Raw genomic sequence first — 21,535 nt, 5'->3', positions numbered from 1 at the left:
CAATCCAAGGAAGGCCCACCCCTTGGCCATAGGAAGGATCCTCCTCGGCTATGGGAAGGACCCTCATCGGCCATAAATGTAGCCGAGGGCAAAGGGAGTAACTCGGTCCTGGTGATGACATTCCAGGTCATTTCGCCGAACAGGAAAAGTACTAAAATAACAAAGAACAAGGGAAAGACTGCCATTACTGCAATTAAGTACTCTGCACCTAACAGAGCCATGCTTTTCAGCTTTTACAACCACCCCCAACCACTTTGGGTATGGACTGATGGGACAAGTATCAGCTCTATAAAACTGAACCTACACGTGGACATTCGTAAAAAGGGGAAAAAGCTAGTATAAAAGGAGGAAAAAGCAGTCTAGAAAGAGGACGGGGACCAGGTCTAAGAATCGGAGCCACCCAGGCCGTGCCGAAGAGAAAGTCTTCTTAGATAAGCTCAGTTCACTTCTGTGCGATCATCATGAACACCATGACTAACGACTGTCCGTTCACCAGGGCCTAGCTTTTTAGCCCACTCTCTACAAATTCATTGTATTGGGCCCGTTGGTCCAAGATCCTACCCACCGTGTGGTATTGGGCTGAAAAACGAGACCCTACAGTGTTCTAATATTACTAAAATGTTTTTCTTGTATTTGTATATTGATTGATTGATTTTTTTGAGCATGCTCTACAATTATTGTTGAGTGGTATAACTTAAATAGTTAAGTGTGAAGTTGTATCTTGATCTCTTTTGCAGCTCTTGTATACAAATATACAATGTCTACATAGATGATGAACCGGATGGTGATGATTAGGACGGTGGTTATAAGAAACCTAGAATGAGAATAATTAAATGTTCACTTCACCTTAATATTCATCTTACTTTTAGAATTCATATTTTAGTTAACTAGTTTCCATTTGATAACTTATTTTTGGATTTTAAACTTAGAACTTGGAAAATATTTCCTATGTGTTGATAAATATTTTGGTACTTGGTTGCTAATTAAACATTTATTAAATTTTTTAGAAACATTGGGTCAAAACTTAAATATATTTATTTCGTTAGTATAGATGTAGCAATGTATAACATGTAAATTGAATCATAGTATAGACGTAGCGATGCAAATATTTGTTTTTTTATGGATAAAATCACAATTTACGTGATTATTAAACATACAAAGTTATTATCAATGTTGGATATATTTCAACAATTTACTTTTATGATAAAGCAAAAGGAACAACATACAGATCTAAATATAAGCAATAACACAAATAGATGTGATGGGCAAAAGTAATAAGCAAACATTGAATATATATAAGAAGAAATCTGCAAATAATTAAAAACTCACAAACCAAATGCGTAAAGGATGAATAATTCAGATCAAGTCTTGTGTTTGACACAATCTCCTTAAAGCAAATTTCGCCCCCTCACACCATCACTGTGGTACTTTGAGACTCACGAACGTTTGCCTCCCAAGATCAAATGATCTATAGCACGAAAACGAATCACACAAGGTCGTGCTCTACGAACTACTCAATGTCTCTTTCTCTCTTTGACATAAAATGAAAATGCACAAAAATATTCACACTTGGAGAGTTTCAAAAAAGTGGTTTCTTATGAACAAGGGACAATGAAAAATTATACGTTATTGAACAAGCACTCTATTTCAGTAATAACTGCTGTGCACAGACTAATTGACTCCAAAATTAAAATAATAAAATATTATTATTTGAACAAGTAGGCTCAGTCCACATATGCCAAAGGCTCAACCCAATGTCCAACTCATGAGCATATAAAGTCATATATTATCTCTTTCCTTTCCTATGTTGGACTCAGGATTTTTACCACTTTTAATAACAATAATAACATCTTTAAGTGAATATAAAAAACATCAATTTCTTATTTACTCCATGCTATTTTTCCAACAATCAATGTGTTTTTTGCTTTAATTTGAAAATATGTAGGATTTTACGATCCACAATCCGATCCTACGATCCACGATCACACCTACCTCTCACGATCCTACGTAGGATCCCGATTTTGACAACCTTGACAACAACAAAGTTCCTCGCTAAGGATTGAAAACAAGAAAGAGAAAACTCATCTTCTTCTTCACAGATACACAAAGATAGACAAAACTCAAAATGAATAAGAGATCTTATCATTTTCACTGCCTATGGCTTGATTCTGATACCCAGATGATGACAACAAGCTATAATGCCTAACGTAGCTACTGATTTCAATTAAATGTTCCCTACCAACATAGCTACTAAAAAGAAAAAAAGTCAAGGTACCCATTTAAATATTCAATAATGGAGAAAGAATCGAAACAAAAACAAAAATAATTATGTACAAGATGCAGCCCATCCGTAGTAAAGTTGAAAAGAAAATGAAAAGCCAAAAGAAATAAATGGAAGTGAAAAAGATGAAGAAAACATAACCAACACTGTTGAAGCATAAAGATTAATTGAAAAGGAAAGAGAGATCAGATCAACCACAACCAAAACTGAAATTGCAAAACGGCGTGCTCCTACTTAAAACCTAGACCCCAACCAATGTAGCCACGCTCCTCTTCAAAACCCAGACCTAACCCAATGTTGTGCTCCTTCTCATAACCCAGACCAAACCCAACGCAGCCACCTCATGCTCCTCCATAGTCACCACCGAAGCCACTATGACCCAAAGCTACCATCGATCTGAACTAGAGTGTGAGAGATGATAAAGACAAGGACAGAACAGAGAGGGAGAGGCAAAAAGAGCATGAGAAATAAATTAATGTATAGAGAAGAAATTTTTTTAGTTTTGTGTTATTTTTCTCATACATTAAGTAAATTTTTTCGTTTGATTGTTGCCAGTTTGAGTCGTTTGATTATTTTTGGTTTCAGATCAGTGGCTCTCTTTCAGCTCTTTAATTTTTCAGTTTAATCCAGATCTCTCATTCTCAACATTTTGATTTATGTATCATATTTGTTCTTGCTTCATTTTAAAATGCATGATTTACATTCCTTAATATTAATGTCACTTGTAAGGATCACTTTTAGTGTGTATCTTCGTTATTAAATTTTTAGATATCTAATCAAGAGCCTTTTTAGATCCGATTCATTAACATTAGAGAAATGCTATGTGTTGACGAAAATTGTTAACTCACGTTTAACAAAAATTGTTAAATTATGTCTAACAAAATTGTCAAATTATGTTTAATTTGTTACATTTTGTTTAACAAAGATTGTCAAATTATGTGTAAGAAAAATTGTTAAATTATATTTAACAAAAATTGTTATTTAATAAAGTTCATCAAACATAATTTCACCCATAGGTCTTTCGGCATATAGGTTTTATTGATGTGAGCAATGCCCATTCAAGATAATGTATCTCTTAAATATGATTCCTTGTTTCAAGGGAAGACCCTTTGATTCCAACCACGTTGCCTTTCTACATAAGTTTTTTTTTTTTTTTTTGGTTTTTTTTTTTTTTTTTTTTTTTTTTTTTTTTTTTTTTTTTTGTGTTTGAGGGGATATGTGTTTTTATTTATTTGTGGCTACATCTAATAATTTATTTAGGTTGCCTACGTACCCTTGACGGGGATTAAGCTGATTCGTAATTCTTATTTTGAGGTTTTAGATCTAAAATCCTCAAATATGCTTTTGTCCAATTTAAACGATGGACATTTAAGTCAAATACTTGGTGTTTAATTAAGCATTGACTTTTTCTTTTTTTTGGATGAGATAATTGATTTTAATTTCAAGGGTAAGTCAAGGACCATGTTTTTATGGAAATTGAACCAAGGATTCTTTTTTTAAGAAGTTGAATGTCCAAGCAAATTTCCCTTTCTTTCGTTTGCCTCTTTGTAGGAATTTTAACAAGCAATGATAGTTTGATTGAAGTTCCCAAATTTAATTAAGAGAAAGAAAATTCAATTGAAGCAATTTTATTTTTATGAACATGTTTTAGAAATTGGGAATTGGAAAATTTCCACACATCAATTTTATGATCATTTTATTTTGGGAATTGGAAATTCCAATTTTGGCTAAGGAATTAGGAATCCCAAAGAATTAGAAAGAATTAGAAACTCCCACTCTATTTAAAATAATTTTGGGAGTCAAAGACTCCATTGAAGCATATTATTTTAAATTAGCGGAGTCAAGAATTCCAAATTGTTTAAATGGTGGAGAGTCGAAGACAAAAATTGGTAGAATCAAGGATTCTATAAATTTAATTCAAAATGGTAGAGTCAAAGACTCTATTTGTTTGTTTGATTTGTAAAGTCAAGGACTCAGTTGATGTAATTCATCATGGTAGAGTCAAGGACTCAATCAAATTAATTCATAATGGTAGAGTTAAGGGCTCCATTAATTTAATTACTATAGAGTCAAGAACTTCATTAATTTATTTAATTGGTAGAGTCAAGGACTCCGTTGATGTATTTAATTTAATAGAGTCAAGGATTTTAATTGAAAAAATATTGGACAAAGATTAAGAGAATTTTTATTTGGTAATTCTCAAATAAGATTTGCGAGTCAGGGACTCTTACTCCAAGTTTTATATATGGAGTTAGGAACTCCTTATAAAATCTGATACTATTTGTTTTACCAAACGAAAATTCGGTTTAGAGAAAGAGGAAGAGAGAGATTTAGAAAGGAATTGACATATTTCCACATACAAACCTGTTCCTGAAACTTTTCCAAACCTCTGCGTGCTCCTCCTTCTCTTCTTTTTGCTCTGTCCGTGTGTCTTTTTTTTTTTTTTTTTAAATGGTAATGACATTGAGCCATCAATTTGACAAAGAATTAACCTCACTTCTTTTGCACAAGGGTTTGAGGTTATTCAATATATATATAAATATATAAATATATATATATATATATATATATATATCAACTATTGACTTTGTTAATTTTGGAGAGGGCATTTATTTTGGGTCCCATAAACTTGTCCAAAATTTATATTCTTTGATAAATCTTGCTTGGACATTTTTTTATGTAACCACATTTTGCTTTTAAATTTCATTTTTCAACACTATGTTTACAATATTTTTAAAACACTTTCATAAGAAATCTTAAGTATTAGATTGTTATTAGTTATTATGAGTGGGCAAAAAAGTAATTTAAGTTGTGGATTCAAATTTATCTATATATATCTAAAAGTTGAAACGTAACATTTATTATTGCTACGCTCTGGTTGAACCACCTCATCCGCCACATCATTAGTCTTTTTCATATTTATTTTTTATCTTTAATTTTTTACAATATTAGGTATATAAATATATTGACTTTACAAATTCATTTTAGGTGGTTTTAATTTTACATATTCATCTATTTTAATTTTGATATTATAACTAAACAATAAATCAATGGAAAATCAAAACAAAAGTGTTGTCTACATATATTCCTCTTGAGCGATTTTAAATTTAAATATTATTTTGCCTTTTTATCTTCATTTATTTTGGCTCTTCTTATTTTCATTCTCTTACTATAAATTTGCTACTCTCTTCCATTCTATGCATATGATTCCCATACAAAAAAATTTCTCTCTCTCTCTCTCTCTCTCTCTCTCTCTCTCTCTCTCTTTTCATTTTCTGTTGGATTTTTTTTCTTGCATTTCTACTTTAAATTTTAGAATTCTACTTTTGATTGTTTATAACTAAAAATGTATTTACAAGTCTTGCTTAATTATTGATGGTAGAAAAGATACAACCTGATAATTGCCCATAGGAGGATCTCCAACTAGAGGTTTGTACCCTCATTGTCCTATTATTGACTAATTCATATGTGTTCCTTGATGCAATTTTTTTTATCATTTTATTTACAACAATAATACATTTAATGAATGGTGTTATTTGTTGATCTAATTTGGGGAAAAATCATATTATAATATGTCATATTTGTTGTCAAGTTTTAGTTTATTTGGAAAACAAAAGGATAGTTTGGACAAGCTAATGAAGAACAGTTAATGCAATTGAAAACAATGGTCTTCTTGCAATTTCCTTTCACTATTTATAAATATTTTGTTTAACAAATTAGTAGTAAATTGTTATGCTTTTGTTATATGACATTCTTAAATGCTTGAGTAATTGTTTTAAGTGTTTACGAATATTTTATATTATTCTTCATCATCTTTATCTTATTAGTGTATTCTTTGAGATTTTTAAGGAAAAATAAATAAATTTTGTGTTTAATATTATTTATTTATCTATTGATTTTTCACATGTTGGATTAGATGTTAGATTAGATTAGATTATGATAACATTAACACAATACTTCCTCTATTTTTTTTTTTTAATTCTCCACTTTTTCCCCTTTGGAATTGTACTCTTTGTTTTTTTCTAAAATAAAAAAATAGTTACAATCTTTTATTTTTCCCTTTCTTTTTTATTTTAAATTTTAATTTTGTTGAGTTTTATTAATTTTTAAATACATTTCTCAGTGTTTTTGATTGTATGGTAGAAAAATTGGGGTTGAGAAATTTTGTTTAAAACTAAAAGAATAACTTCCAAATGTTATATACTTTTTAATAATACACAAAATATTATAAATAAATTTTATTAAAAAATTAATATTTTCATTAACTTACCTTTTGAATTCTAAAGAAAAGTTATATTGTTTTGATTTTTGTACGACAAAAATTATATATATTACATATGTGATTTTCACTATAATTAATGAAAATATGACTATTAATTACATTACACTTTTTTAAATTAGTCCAAATTATATATATATATATATATATATATGAGATGGGTTCAAGTTATACCTGGTGTAACTTTAAAGAGTTACACATTTTTTAAACCATTAGATTTAAGTAGATCCAATGGTAAGAAAAAGACCATCATTAATGCTACTATTCTATTTCAACTCATTTATTATCCATTATTTAATACATTCCATACTTATTTTTAAACCCAAAAAAATTTATAACACAACTATTGCTTTTAGTTGTTCTCTATCTCTATTTTTCTCTCTCTAGAACACACTTCTTTGGATTTTTTTTTTTTTTTATTCATTAAGAAAGTGTTTCTCCTTCTCTTTTGTTTTTGTTTGTAGATTTAAGTTCCTTATGTTATTATGTTTGTGTAAATTAATTTGTAAACTATGTGCTAATGATGACAAACAATTGGACATGATCCACTGCAACAACGTTAGATGTTGTAGCTATGAAGATCAACTAATTTACCCTTTTGTTTCTAAGGCTGAAAGTTCGAAATAAGCCATTGGTCATTGTAATGGCCCCTTAAAAAATCAAATTTATCCTCAAAATCAGAGTTTCTTATATTTGTTTTTAACTTTTGTTTTTGTTGGCAGAGTGTCCCTATGTTTATCTATTTTTTAACTTTCGTAACAATCTACTAATGATGATAAACATTTGGGCATGAGATGCAACAAAAGAGAGAGTGTTCTAGAGAGAGAAACGTAGAGATAGAGAACAACTAAAAGCAATAGTGGTGTTATAATTTTTTTTGGGTTTAGAAATAAGTATGAAATGTATTAAATAAGGGATAATAAATGAGATGAATTAGAATATTAGCATTAATAAAGGTCTTTTTTTTACCGTTAGATCTACTTAAATCCAATGATTTAAAAAGTGTGTAACTCTTTAAAGTTACACTCGGTGTAACTTGAACCTCTCTCTCTCTCTCTCTCTCTCTCTCTCTCTCTCTCTCTCTCTCTCTCTCTCTCTCTCTCTCTCTCTCTCTCTATATATATATATATATATATATTAATAAGACTACCCTAAAAATAATTGTTTAGAAAATTTGTTTAGAAATTCTCTGTCATGTCCACAGGTTCATCTGAATTTCTAAAGCATGCAACAAAGTAGCAAGTGTGAGTTGCATAACTTGCAAGGCAAATGAGATCCCAGGGCACATTCTTCTACCACTACCAAATGGTATCAATTCAAAATTTTGGCCCCTAACATCAGCATCCTTGTGAGTTGTAAGAAATCTTTCAGGTTGAAATTCACTAGGATCCACCCACACATTTTGGTCTCGATGGAGTTTTGGAAGATTAACAATAAGTCGTGTACCTGCTAGGATGTGGTAACCAACCAAAGTACAGTCTTCCATTGACTCGTGTGGCAATAGGAGTGGTGCAGCAGGGTATAAACGCATTGTTTCTTTGAGGATAGCTTGGAGACATACCAAATTTTTCATATCTAATTCCTTCACTTGCCTTTCTCTACAGATATGGATGTCTAATTCTTCTTGAACTTTTGTTAAGGTCTCAGGGTTGCTAAGAAGCAAAGAGAGAGCCGATGTCAATGTTATTGTTGATGTGTCTGAAGCCGCTGAGATAAGGACCTACAAAAGTAACATAATATGAATTGGAGGTTAGAATGTTAGATGGTTGGCTAAAGCTTTAAGCTTTCTAGCCATGGTCCAAGAATCAAATTCAATAGCAGCAAAAATTCAGATTGCTTTAAGAATTCAAAACTTATGCTATTTGATTATATATGGCTTAATATTCGACAAGAAAATGACATGCCTTCAAGTTTAGGATCTAAATAAACCATTATGCACAAGATAATTATCATGAAATTGTTTGAACCTTTTAATTCTGTAACATAAAGTTCCAAATCCACGTTGAATTTTATGTGAGATAGATGTGGTAAATGCTTCTTACGTGGGGAATATAAATATTCAACACTACTTTTTGTGATGTATATATGCTCCATTAATTGTGGTACGTCATATGCTTGATTTTATTATATTTCATTATAAACTTCAATTATTTTATAAAAAAAAAATGTAAAAACAATATATGATAAGTTGAGATTCATAAAATATAAAGTGGAATACAAAAAGTAGTAGTATAGAGAATTTGTATTTCTTATATGAGCCATGTGTTTATCTATCTAAAAAATTTAATTGTTACTCTTGGAAGTCAATACAAATTCAATAAAGCAGTGTTTATTACACAAATTATTTTATACAATTTTACAAACATGAAAAAAAAAAAAAGTTATTATTTCAGTTTTTTTTTTCACCTGTTAAAAATTGTCTTAAATAACGTGTGTGTAACAAGTTAACCTAATTCAAAATATGTAGCAAATGAGATTTTGGAAATATATTATACTATGTGTGAATTAATAGGGTTATCAAAAGCTTACCAAGCATGTAACTTTGATGATTGTATCAACACCATAACCGGAAGTCTCATCATCATCAGTGACAGTGGATATTATTACATCCATAAAATCTTGGTAATCGTTCACCCCACCAGAAATTTTCCTCTGCTTATGCTCCTTTAGCCATTTTTCAGTCACATCATCCAATTCTTTTGCAGTTTTCTTCATGGCTTTCTCGCTCCCCCCTATGTCAAACCACCTTAGATACGGTAGTGCATCTGAGACCACAAACTCTCCACTCAAATCTATAATCTCTCTCAATGCCTTTCGGCACTGATCATTTCTATCATTCTCAACCTTGGTCGTAGCCTTACCAAATCGTTGTCCAACATATAACGTTTAGGGTTGTGTACCCAAGCCATCTCTCCATCTCCAATAACACCTTGTTGTTTTTGACCAATAGCTTATGTGTGCGTTGGTATACTACTTATTTTGTTGAAAATTGAAAACTGAAAACTGAAAACAATAAAAAATATATATATATTTCGGTTACTATTTATTAATGAAATCAATGTTCATTTGCCTGTTTGTACTGTTCATGTCCCATGAACAGTGCAACAGGCTATGGACTTAAAAAAAAAAAAAAAAATGGCAGATGCAGACACGTGAGCCAAAAACGCAATCCAAACATAGCTTATATATCTCTTTTATAGAATCATTTACCTCAGCCTCTCAAATGTGTTTAAGCGTTTCAAGGTGGTCGTTTGAGAGGACCTCTAGCGTGGCCATTTTTCTCACTTGGCGCCAGATGGGACTATAAGGGCTGAACCCAATCATGGCATAGTTGTAGCCCAAGACTTCTAGAGCTAGACCTTTTGGACGGTTGGCAAAGGCTTTGTCATTGGTAGTAAAACACTCTTTGGCTATCTCCCAATTGCTTACTACTATTGTTCGATGCACACCTAACCAAATTGTGAAGATTGGTCCATACTTTTCAGCCATGTTACCCAAGGCTATATGAGCCGGTTGTGACCGTCCAAACTGGTGGAGATGGTCAATCAAAGGCAATGCGCCGGCCACTAGCTTCAGGTAGAACTTTATTTAACTAGCAGTTCTTTGAACTCTTCTTGATATCCATATTAGAAAGAATATGAACATGAAAATGTTGAATATGCTAGCCATAGAATTTGTGAAGAATGCGTAGGAGAAGAGCATGGTTGATGTTTCTGGTGAGTGACAAACTGACAATTAATGGTTTTGTGGTAAAATATATATAGCCCAAACTAGTAACGAGTTGGTTCTTACGAGATACGTGGCAAGCAAGCTGAAAATAAATTTGGATTGTCAATTTAACATCTTAGAGCATCTCCAACAAATACTCTAAACCCAAAATTTAAAGACTAAAGCAACAAAATGATGTTCCAACAGTCTTTCTAAGTTACTATTCATTAGTAAAAAATGTTTGCTATTGAACAGTCACTCTCTTGATCTGATGACCTACTAAGCAAAATGATTAATTCAAATAAAAAATTCAACGACCAATTAAAATATTTAATTTTTACTCAATATTCACAACGGTAACATAAAAATCATTCTAGATATTTTCTCTCTCAAACATCTCTAAACTCAATGTCAATCAAAATACGGACTCAAATCAAAATTTTAAAACTAATCAAATTAGAAAAAAAAAAAAAAAAAAAAGACAAATTTGACCCATTTTAGCAGTAGTAGGGAGTAAGACAAGCTGTGGTGGGCAGGGGGACAAGAGAAGGACAGGCATGCATGAACGCTAATTTAAAATGTTATCTTCCTAGCCTCTGTCATCCGCTGGCGATCTTTGAGAGAGAGAGAGAGAGAGAGAGAGAGAGAGAATCTGGTTTGTTTTGGAGTGGTAGAGAAGAAAAGCTAAAAGAAAAGTGAAGATAGAGAGAAGGGAAAGAATTACGTGTGTGGTGGAGAAAAAAAGAGGGGAAAAAAAATAAAGAAACATGTGGATGAAAAATAAAATAAAGAGATAAGGGAAAATAAAATAAAGAATAAGAAATTAAAATTGAGATATGCTTATGCAATATTTTCACAATGTTTTCATAATAAATTTTAAGTAGTGGGTTATTACTAACTAATACTGGTGAGAAAAAAATAATTTAAGTTGTGTGTTCAAATTAAAATCAATAAAAATTTACCACATATAACTTGTGAAAATATTATAAAAATGTTTAGAACGAAACACTTCTTATTAAAATTAGACAATTCTCCGACTCATTATATCATTGCTACAAGTGCTCCACTAAATTTGTTAAAAAAACATCATCGGAAAATTTAAAAATATTACTGTTGGGAGATTTAAAATATATAGTATTTGAGAATTTGAAAATTATAGTGAATGAAGGAAGGTTGAAAAAAATATAGTAAAAAAGGAATGAAGAAATAATATTTAAATGAGATAAAGAAATGATAGAAAATATGTTAGAAAGTATATTTGAAAAAATAGGTAGGTAAAATGTGAAATTAACTGTTTACTCTTCAAACAGTATAAAAATCTGAAGAAGCTATTGGGATGCTCTTACGTACCCAAATATCTTCTCTCGTCTTACCTCATTTCAGCTTGCTTGTCAGCTTGTTGCTTTGTTTGTTTGAGCGTGAAGTCAAGGATTTTGACAGAAAAATAGAAGAGAAGGTCATTTAGTGGAGGACTCAAAACTGCATGCAAGCTTATTGAGAAGGTCTTGCTTTTCCCATACACGCAGAACAGAGAACGATTCTGCACATGCCCCAGGCCCCAGCAAGATTAGAGAGGGAAATAGAAGGATCAAACGTTGGGCTAGAAACCATACCAAGCAATCAAATCTACCTTTATTCTAGGAAAAATAAAATAAAATAAAATCCCGAAAATGTAGAGTAGGCTTTTGCAAAAAAAAAAGTTCAGAAACCTCTGCAATTTGGTATGAAATGAGAACATTTATCCTTCTAATTTTTTTTTTTTTTTTTTTTTTTTTTTTTTTTTAAAGCTGATGCATGGTTCTATAGAATGGATTAGTTTGTATGATGGATCCAAGAAAATAAGTTTGGCAAATTACAACTTATAACTTACCTACCTGTGGTTTGGTCGAAATTTAAATTACCTACTCATGATTTGAAATTTGACACTTTACCCATTTGAGGTTAGCTCAGTTAGATTTCTATAACCTATCTCTGTTAAAAACTCGGCTAAATATATAATTTTGCTCCACTTTTATGTCTCTCTCCTCCAAGAATACAAAAAAAATATATAATAATAATAATACAAGATCAAATAAGATAAGATAAAATAAGATAAAATAAAATAAAATAAAAATCTAGCAGAACTTGCATTATGAGATTTCAAACCACAGATAGACAACTTAAATTTCAGTCAAATCTTAAATGGGTAAAATTTCAAATTTTAAACTACAAGTAAGCAACTTAAATTTTAGTTAAACTATAGGTGAGTAAGTTGTAATTTGCTCAAATAAGTTAGAAACTTGTCAAGTTTTTCAATTAACTTCTTCTCAATTTTTTAACTTCTGTCTCAATTTTCTTTATTATATCATAAATATCAATAATTGTTATTATCATATTAATGGTTCAAGATCCATCTTACCTTGTCAGTAAAATGAAATTGGATAAAATATCATTTGGTAGGCATAAAATTTCTCTTTTACAAATGTAGCCGTTACTATCACTTTGATTATGATCGAAATACTTCACCTAATGCTATATTGATGTGGCTCAATAAGAGCGTAACAACAATAAATACTACATTTCAACTTTAGATAATATATAAATTTCGTTGTCTGTTTTGTATATTAGAAAATTGTAGTTATAGAGTTTTCTCTTTGCCAACAATAAACGAGTTTGTTTGCAAACAAGTGTTTCAAGCTTCTATGAATGAGTTTGTTAGTGTGTTCTAATAAACTTCCAGCTTTCTAATTATAAATAAGAAAAAAAAATTCAAACCTGTACTAGACTTGAATGAATAGTATTAACACATGAAAATAAATCAATTCTAGGTTGATATTGCATCTGGAAACTTTAGAGATAAAGAATTTTGACATGACAGATATTATTACTATAAATATGATAGGATTTAAACTTTTTTTTTTTTTTTTTGGATAGGAAACTGAGTTCATTAAGATGAAATTGAAGTACAACAAGGCAACTAAACTACTAAGGGTACAATTTAGGCACGTTCCAGTTGGAGGAGATGTTGAACCATAGGAGGATCAATCCACTTCCAAACCTGATAAGTACCATTACATCAAGCATAACTAGCTAGCTCATGAGCTACCTTATTGTATTCCCAATGTTATGAATACCGTTTTGGATCCTGTTTCGGTTTGTTCATTGGAATGGAATATTTCGGTACCGATCAATACCGATAAATACTGGTGTACTATTTCAGAAGTACCATCATAATATATATATTTACCATTTTGATATATATTTTTGGTCAAACCTATAAAAATTACCATGAATCTTAAAGTTATAAGCCCATATTTAATATTAATAATTATTATTATAATAACTAACAAGTTTTTTAAAACGTAATAACAATAATATTTACTAGACCCAAAAAAAAAAAAAAAATCACAGAGGATAGAAAAGACACAAAGCCTGCAACCTATTAACTCTCCTTTTGAATTGTATTATTATAATGCTAGTCACGTGGAGTGGCTCACAAAAGTAAAAAATTGTAATATATCCGAAGTGGAGTGGTCAATATATCCGAAGACTATTTGGTTTTTGTTGTACCAAATGCCCAGGCCAGCTCGATAAAAGTTTCAAGATATTGGGGGTTTTATTACATTTGTGGCTAATGAGAGTATATATAATATGGATGAAGGGTAAGAGAGTCACTCTTAAAAATCCTCAAGGCAGAGAGTCTTGCGAGTATCTCGCGGGAAGGCCTTACCTGCGAAATACTCGTGAAATTGATAGCTTGGCACGACTCTTTAGCTTCCAATCATATATTTCTCACATGCCCTTTTCGCAGGTTAGCTTCTCGCGAGCTTCTCGCAAAATCTACTGATCTTCAATTAAGCTTGAGTCTTCACAACTTAATACTAAACCCAATACAATAAAATCCCACAAAATACAAGGAACAAAATTAAAGAAATTACAACACTTTTTGTCATAGAATAAAGCCAACATAAAATATAGTTGTAAATTACAACTTTACAGATTTAAACATGTAACAAGGCGTAGCTAGCAATCAAATGCTTCTCTAATAGGAGACAAGATTAATTCTAACACCAAATCACCTACTTTGATATATTGTAGTAGATTATTGATTATCCAAAAATTTAAATTTACGAAATAATAAATTTAATTATTTAAATAACACTCTAACTGATCTGTTTTAAATTGAAGGTAATATTTAAAACTTTGACAGAATAGTTTTAGCTAAAGAAAATTAATGTATTTATAGTGACCTATATGAAGAAAACACCCAGCTTTGTAGTACAACTCATAAGATCAAAGTTTTTTATTTATTATTTTCATATTACATATGATCAATTGATATGATTTATCATATAATACCGTTCAAAATACGTATATGCTTGAGTAGCAAGGCAAGGAGTAAGATTGACTTCCATTGGGGTGGCTTTTAGGTGGGTAAGTCCAACTTTCTCAGTCATGTCCACGGGATCATCAGATGGGGTTGCGATTTCAAAAGCATGCAACAAAATACGTAGTATGAGTTGTGTAACTTGTAGAGCAAATGAAATCGTAGGCACATTCTTTTACCGCTGCCAAATGGCATCAACTCAAAATGTTGGCTCTTGACATCAACATCCTTGTGAGTTGTAAGGAATCTTTCAGATCGAAAGTCAGTTGGATCCACCCATACACTTGAGTCTCGATGGAGTTTTGGAATATTAACAAGAGCCGTGTACCGGTTGGGATGTTATAGCCAGCCAAAGTACAGTCTTCCAAGGACTCATGTGGCACTAAGGGTGGTCCAGCAGGGAATAAACATATTGTTTCTTTGAGGATAGCTTGGAGGTATTCCAAAATATTCACGTTTGATTCCTTCACTTGCCTTTCTCTACCAACTTGGTTGTCTAACTCTTGTTGAGCTTTCTTTAGAACTTCACAGTTATTGAGAAGTAAAGAGAGCCTATGTCAATGTTACTGTTGTTGTGTCTATGGCCATTAAGATAAAGGCCTGCAAAAGTAATATAATTGTAATGTGAGGAATTAATAAGTGGTATGCGATCGATCTGTTTGTTTTAATGGAAACCATTATGTGAAGATAATTTTTCACATCTTCTCGTATTTGGTAGTATTCAAAAAAATGGATCAAAGGAAAACTATCTCTTAACTTTCTTTATTTACCTCAAAAACTGCTATTTTGCATAATTGGCACCAATAGGGACCATAAGAGCATTCACACTAGGGATTGCAAATGCCAAATGTAAGGAATTGTATATGTACACTATTGCAAAAAAAATTGCAATTGTGCAAATAAAAACATTATCTTATTCCTTTTCTCTCTCATCTGCTCTAACTCTCCCACTCTCTCAACTATGTCCTTGTCTCTCTCTCTTTCAGATTTCTCCCTGTCCCTTTCCTCTGTCTCAGTGTTGTTTGCTCCGATGGGTTTGCTCCAATATGGGGTGGTTTGCTCTGATCAGTGTATCATGGGTCAAGTGGTGGATTAGTGTGGTGGGCTGTGGGTTATAGGTTATGGATTCGGGTTGATTTAGGCGTGACGGAGCTGGGTGTTGATTTGGGCATTGATTGGAGATTTTGGATTTGGGTGTTGATTTTGGATTTAGGATCGGCGTGACGGAGCTAGGTGTTGATTTTGGGTTTGGGATCGGCGTGGACTGGCGGAGATCGGAGACCGTGGTGGTGGTGTGGGTTTGGGTCGATGATCGGGTCACGGAAGAGGAAGATCTCGGTGGTGGTGGGAAAGGCTTGTTCTTGTAGTTGGGGTTTTGGGTTGAAGTGACTGATCTCAATGAAGAAGGTGACGACTCTCGAGGATGAAGAAGAAGAAAGGTTTTGTTGGTTAACGGGTTTTGGTGTCACGGTGGTTGCTGTGTGGTGGTGACCGAGTTGTTGTGTGGAGGTGGTGTGGTTGAGAGGGTGGTTGCTATGTAGATGGGTGTATTGAGTTTTCTCTAGTACTTGACCACTGGTTGAGAAAGAGGAAGGGAGACAGAAATGAGAGAGAGAATTGAATATATTTTATTATATAATTTATATTATTTTAATGTGTAGTATGGTAAAATAAAAGTTGGGATGCTGGTGTATTGTAAAATGGTATTGTATAATTGATAAAATGACTTTTTGAAATGGTAAAATAGAATAGAATGAAAATATGAGATGCGAACGCTTTAAGGGCTGAAACCAAACATGCTATAATTGTTGCCCAAAAGTTTTCCAGCTAAAGCTTTTGGACGGTTGGCAAAGGCTTTATCATTGGTGGTAAAACATTCTTTAGCTATTTCCCAATTGGTTACTACTAGCATTCGATGCACACCCAAGTAGATAGTGAAGAGTGGTCAGTACTTGTCAGCCAAGCATGTTAACCAAAGTTGTATAGGGCGGTTGTGACCCTCCCAATAGGTGTAACTGTCTTTTTACTAGCAGTTCTTTGAACTCTTCTTGATATCCAGAGTAGAAAGAAGAAAATCAGGAAAAGGCCAAAAATGCTGGCAATAGAAGTTGTGTGGGATGGGTACGAGATGAGCATGGTTGCTGTTTCTTTTGTTTCTATTTTAAATGGGAATTGGTTGCCGTTTCCGGTCTTTCACACCAAGGTTTAGTATTTATTAAAAAAAAGTGTGTTTAAGTAAATTTTATTCTAACTTGCTTTAAGGGCTAGGTAGCATAGAGTATAGACACAACGGAATGGGCTGCATGTCCGTGTCGGACACGGCTTCTTGCATGACTTTAGTGTCTGGCTAAAAAATAATAATTCTTTTAGGAATTATTTTGCTAACTTTTAACGTTAAGTCTTTGTTCAGTATATTTTAATTGTAAAAAATTATTAAGATTCGGTTATTAATAAACGATGGTCTGGTTAAAATTTGATAGATTAGATTTATAAAAAAAATAACTAAAAATTATATTTTAAACATCATTTTAGAGTCATGGACACCATACATATTAAAAAATGGGCACATGTCTTGACTATCCATCCAGTGTTTTCAAATACTGAACAAAAGTCTTCTCTTTTTTCCCCCCTAGGATGTCCCTCTCCTGCTCTCCATGATGGTACTTGAGAAATCTCTTGGCAAAGGTTGAAATTTCTTGAAAATACCCCTAGCCATCGAGATTGTCAATCATCTTGTGATGCTCTAAACCTACTAATGATATCATGAGTTACATACTTAGGTATGTGACAAGAATTGCACATCTATAATGATATCATGAGTTACATACTTAGATATGTGACAAGGATTGCACATCTATAATATTTTACCTTAGATCATTCTCATTGGCTTCTTAAAAATAGGCGGAAATATATATTCCGTCCCTATAATTTGACCTTTTTTCCATTTCGGTTTCTACTTTTCTATTTTATTGCTTTTAGTTCCCAAAATGAAAAATGTATTTTATTTTGGTCCCAATCATCATCTCACTAGCGGAAACTGTCAACGTGACAGACGGAATGCACTATTAACATACTAAATATTGATGTGGCTATTAAAATTAAAAAAAAAAAAAAGAAATTATTTGGCATTTAAAAAATGCCACATTAGCAACTTAAATTTAAAATTTAAAATTTAAAATTTAAAATTATCAATTTTAACTAAATAAAAAACAGAATTAAAATTAAACATTAGATCCACGTTAGATTAAAGATGAACACAAAATTTAAAACCTAGAATTTGAGAATGGACTTGTACCTTCCCCAAATAAGTCAACAAAATTCCTTGTCCGTGAATGTCCTCAAACATGTGTTGCCTTTGTTGAATTCCATTTTCGGCTGGATGTCACGAATTTGATCTTTTCTTCTTCTTCTTCCTTCTTTTTTTTTTTTCTTTTTTTTTTTTTTCACAAAGTTTGGTTTGCTTCTAGTGTGAGAGTGAATTGGACTGGGCACCATACATATTTTAAAATGGGCACATCTCTTGACTATCTATTTAAATGGCGTTTGGTTCATTGTGATCATACGCTCTTGATGTGATGCAGATTACGATGATGTGACATTTTTTTTTTCCTAACATTACCATAATCTAACATTACAAAATATATCACATCACCTTCCTAAACAAAGTAATGTTATATTCTTACATTAAGATTACATTAATGTAAGATTACAATAATGTAATATTACGGTATAATGTAACATCAATTTTTTCTTTTTTAAATCCTAAAAAGCAGTCACTTATTTTTAGATATAACTCATATATAAGTCAAATGCTGAATTACAAGACACACATAAAATAAATTAAAAAAAAAAAAAAAAAAAAAAAAAAAACTTATTTTTAGAAAAAGATCCAACGTTCAAAAATAGAACTCACAAGACAAATGCAAATTACAAGTCACACGTAATATGACTTGACAAATACAGAACTTATTTTCAAACAATTAACTAAGATGATAACTTTTTCAAATGACTTTTACTTTTCTAATGTTTGCCTCTGGAATGGTTACATGGAAATGGCATACACCAATTCATTGCACCACACCATGCATATTTTAATTTATCAAATGATACGTAGTCAAATTATGCATATCGCACCACACCATATTTTATTATACCTGGTCAAATTATGCATAAACTTGAGCATGAAGGCGAGGAGTGAGATAAACTTCAAGTGGGGTAGCTTTCGGGTTTGTAAGTCCACCTTTCTCTGTCATGTCCACAGGTTCATTTGATGGGCTTGAAATTTCAAAAGCATGCAACAAAGTAGCAAGTGTGAGTTGCGTAACTTGCAAGGCAAATGAAATCCCAGGGCACATTCTTCTACCACTACCAAATGGTATCAATTCAAAATTTTGGCCTCTAACATCAACATCCTTGTGAGTTGTAAGAAATCTTTCAGGTCGAAATTCACTAGGATCCACCCACACATTTGGGTCTCGATGGAGTTTTGGAAGATTAACAATAAGTCGTGTGCCTGCGGGGACGTGGTAACCAACCAAAGTACAGTCTTCCATTGACTCGTGTGGCACTAGGAGTGGTGCAGGAGGGTACAAACGCATTGTTTCTTTGAGGATAGCTTGGAGATATACCAAATTTTTCATATCTGATTCTTTCACTTGCCTTTCTCTACCGATATGGATATCTAATTCTTCTTGAACTTTTGTTAAGGTCTCAGGGTTGTTGAGAAGTAAAGAGAGAGCCCATGTCAATGTTATTGTTGATGTGTCTGAAGCCGCTAAGATAAGGCCCTACAAAAGTAACATAATATGAATTGGTTAGAATGTTAGATGGTTGGCTAAAGCTTTAAGATTTCTAGCCATGGTCCAAGAATCTTTAGTAGCAGCAAGAATTCATATTGCATTAAGAATTCAAAACTTGTGCTATTTGATTATATATGGCTTAATATTCGACAAGAAAATGACACGCCTTCAAGTTCAGGATTTAAATAAACCATTATGCACAAGATAATTATCATGAAATTTTTTGAACATTTTAATTCTGTAAAATGAAGTTCCAGATCCATGTTGAATTTTATGTGAGACATGGGGAATACGAATATTCTGTATCACTTTTTGTGTTGTACTTTATGCTCCATTAATTATAGTATGCCATGTGTTGGATTTGATTTTATTTCATTTAAAACTTCAATTATTTTACAAAATTAAAAAAAGTCAAAACAATATATAATAAGTTGTGATTCGTAGAATATAAAATAGAATACAAAAAGTAGTACAGAGAATTTGTATTTCTTACATGGGCCATGCATGTGTTCATCTATCTAAGAAATTTAATTATTAGTCTACAAAGTCAACGGATCAACTCTACAAATTCAATAGAGCAGTGTTTATTACACAAATTATTTTATACAATTTTACAAACACAAAAAAAAGGTTATAATTTCATTTTTTTTTTCACGTATTAAAAATTGTGTAAAATAACGTGTGTTTAACAAGTTAACTTAATTGAATATATGTAGCAAATGGGATTTTGGAAATATATTATACTATGTGTGAATTAATGGGGTTATCAAAAGCTTACCAGGCATGTAGCTTTGACAATTGTATCAACATCATAACTGGAAGTCTCATCATCATCAGTGACAATGGATAGCATTACATCCATAAAATCTTGGGGTTCCTTCACCCCACCATAAATTTTCCTGTGCTTATGCTCCTCTAGCCATTCTTTAGTCACATCATCTAATTCTTTTGCAGTTTTCTTCAGGGCTTTCTCGCTTCCCCCCATGTCCAACCACCTTAGATATGGAAGTGCATCTGAGACCACAAACTCTCCACTCAAATCCATAAACTCTCTCAATGCCTTTCGACACTGATCATTTTTATCATTCTCAACCTTGGTTGTAGCCTTACCAAATCGTTGTCCTACAACCATCCTACATATTATGTTTAGGGCTGTGCACCCTAGCCACCTCTCCATCTCCAGTAACACCTTGTTGTTTTTGACCAATAGCTTATGTATCTCTTTTATAGAATCATTTACCTCAGCCTCTCGAATGTGTTTGAGCGTTTCAAGGCGGTGGTTTGAGAGGACCTCTAGTGTGACCATTTTTTTCACTTGGCGCCAGAAGGGACCATAAGGGCTGAACCCCATCACAGCATAGTTGTAGCCCAAGATTTCTAGAGCTAAACCTTTAGGACGGTTGGCAAAGGCTTTGTCATTGGTAGTAAAACACTCTTTGGCTATCTCCCAACTGCTTACTATTATTGTTCGATGCACACCCAACCAAATTGTGAAGATTGGTCCATACTTTTCAGCCATGTTACCCAAGGCTATATGAGCCGGTTGTGACCTTCCTAACAGGTGGAGGTGGCCAATCAAAGGCCAAGCCCCACCAGCTTCAGGTAGAACTGATCTTTGTTTAGTGAGAGTTCTTTGAACTCTTCTTGATATCCATATTAGAAAGAATATGAACATGAAAATGGTGAATATGCTAGCCATAGAATTTGTGAAGAATGGGCAGGAGAAGAGCATGGTTGATGTTTCTGGTGAGTGACAATTAATGGTTTTGTGGGAAAATATATATAGCCCGAACTTAGAGTACGTTTGGATTGGGCTGATTTCGCGCGGCTGTGTTGTTTTTTTATTTTTTTTACGCGTTTTTGAGACTTGCGGCTACTGTTCATGCATTGTTTAATGAACGGTAGCCGCAAAGTTTGACTTTTCTAATATTTTTCAGCCAATCACGGACCCAAAAATCCAAAAACAGAAACATTGATGGGAAGGGATCTTCGCATTAAAATCCTTCATTTTTCTCTAATTTTAATTCCGACACAAATAAGATATGTGATATTTAAAAAATCAATGGTGTTAAAAGATTCATATAAATCACACAAAATCAAAT

General features: G+C 32.3%; 1 protein-coding gene and 1 pseudogene across 1 annotated transcript; both read right to left on the bottom strand.

The window, feature by feature from the left end:
- Positions 1-7,738: 7,738 nt before the first annotated feature.
- LOC115964594 lies at positions 7,739-14,704 on the bottom strand (annotated as a pseudogene).
- Positions 14,705-18,627: 3,923 nt separating this feature from the next.
- Positions 18,628-21,216, bottom strand: LOC115963180 (cytochrome P450 CYP82D47-like). Its single transcript, XM_031082094.1, has 2 exons — positions 20,212-21,216; positions 18,628-19,421 (listed from the first exon to the last, which is right to left on the bottom strand). The coding sequence occupies exons 1-2, from the start codon at positions 21,163-21,165 to the stop codon at positions 18,798-18,800; spliced, it is 1,578 nt and encodes a 525-aa protein (XP_030937954.1). The 5' UTR covers positions 21,166-21,216; the 3' UTR covers positions 18,628-18,797.
- Positions 21,217-21,535: the final 319 nt, after the last annotated feature.

This window comes from Quercus lobata, chromosome 10 (genome assembly GCF_001633185.2).
Source record: "Quercus lobata isolate SW786 chromosome 10, ValleyOak3.0 Primary Assembly, whole genome shotgun sequence".
In the NCBI taxonomy this organism is placed as follows: domain Eukaryota; kingdom Viridiplantae; phylum Streptophyta; class Magnoliopsida; order Fagales; family Fagaceae; genus Quercus; species Quercus lobata.
Note: the sequence above shows the minus strand (reverse complement) of the source record. Positions and strands in the feature narration are given on the sequence as shown.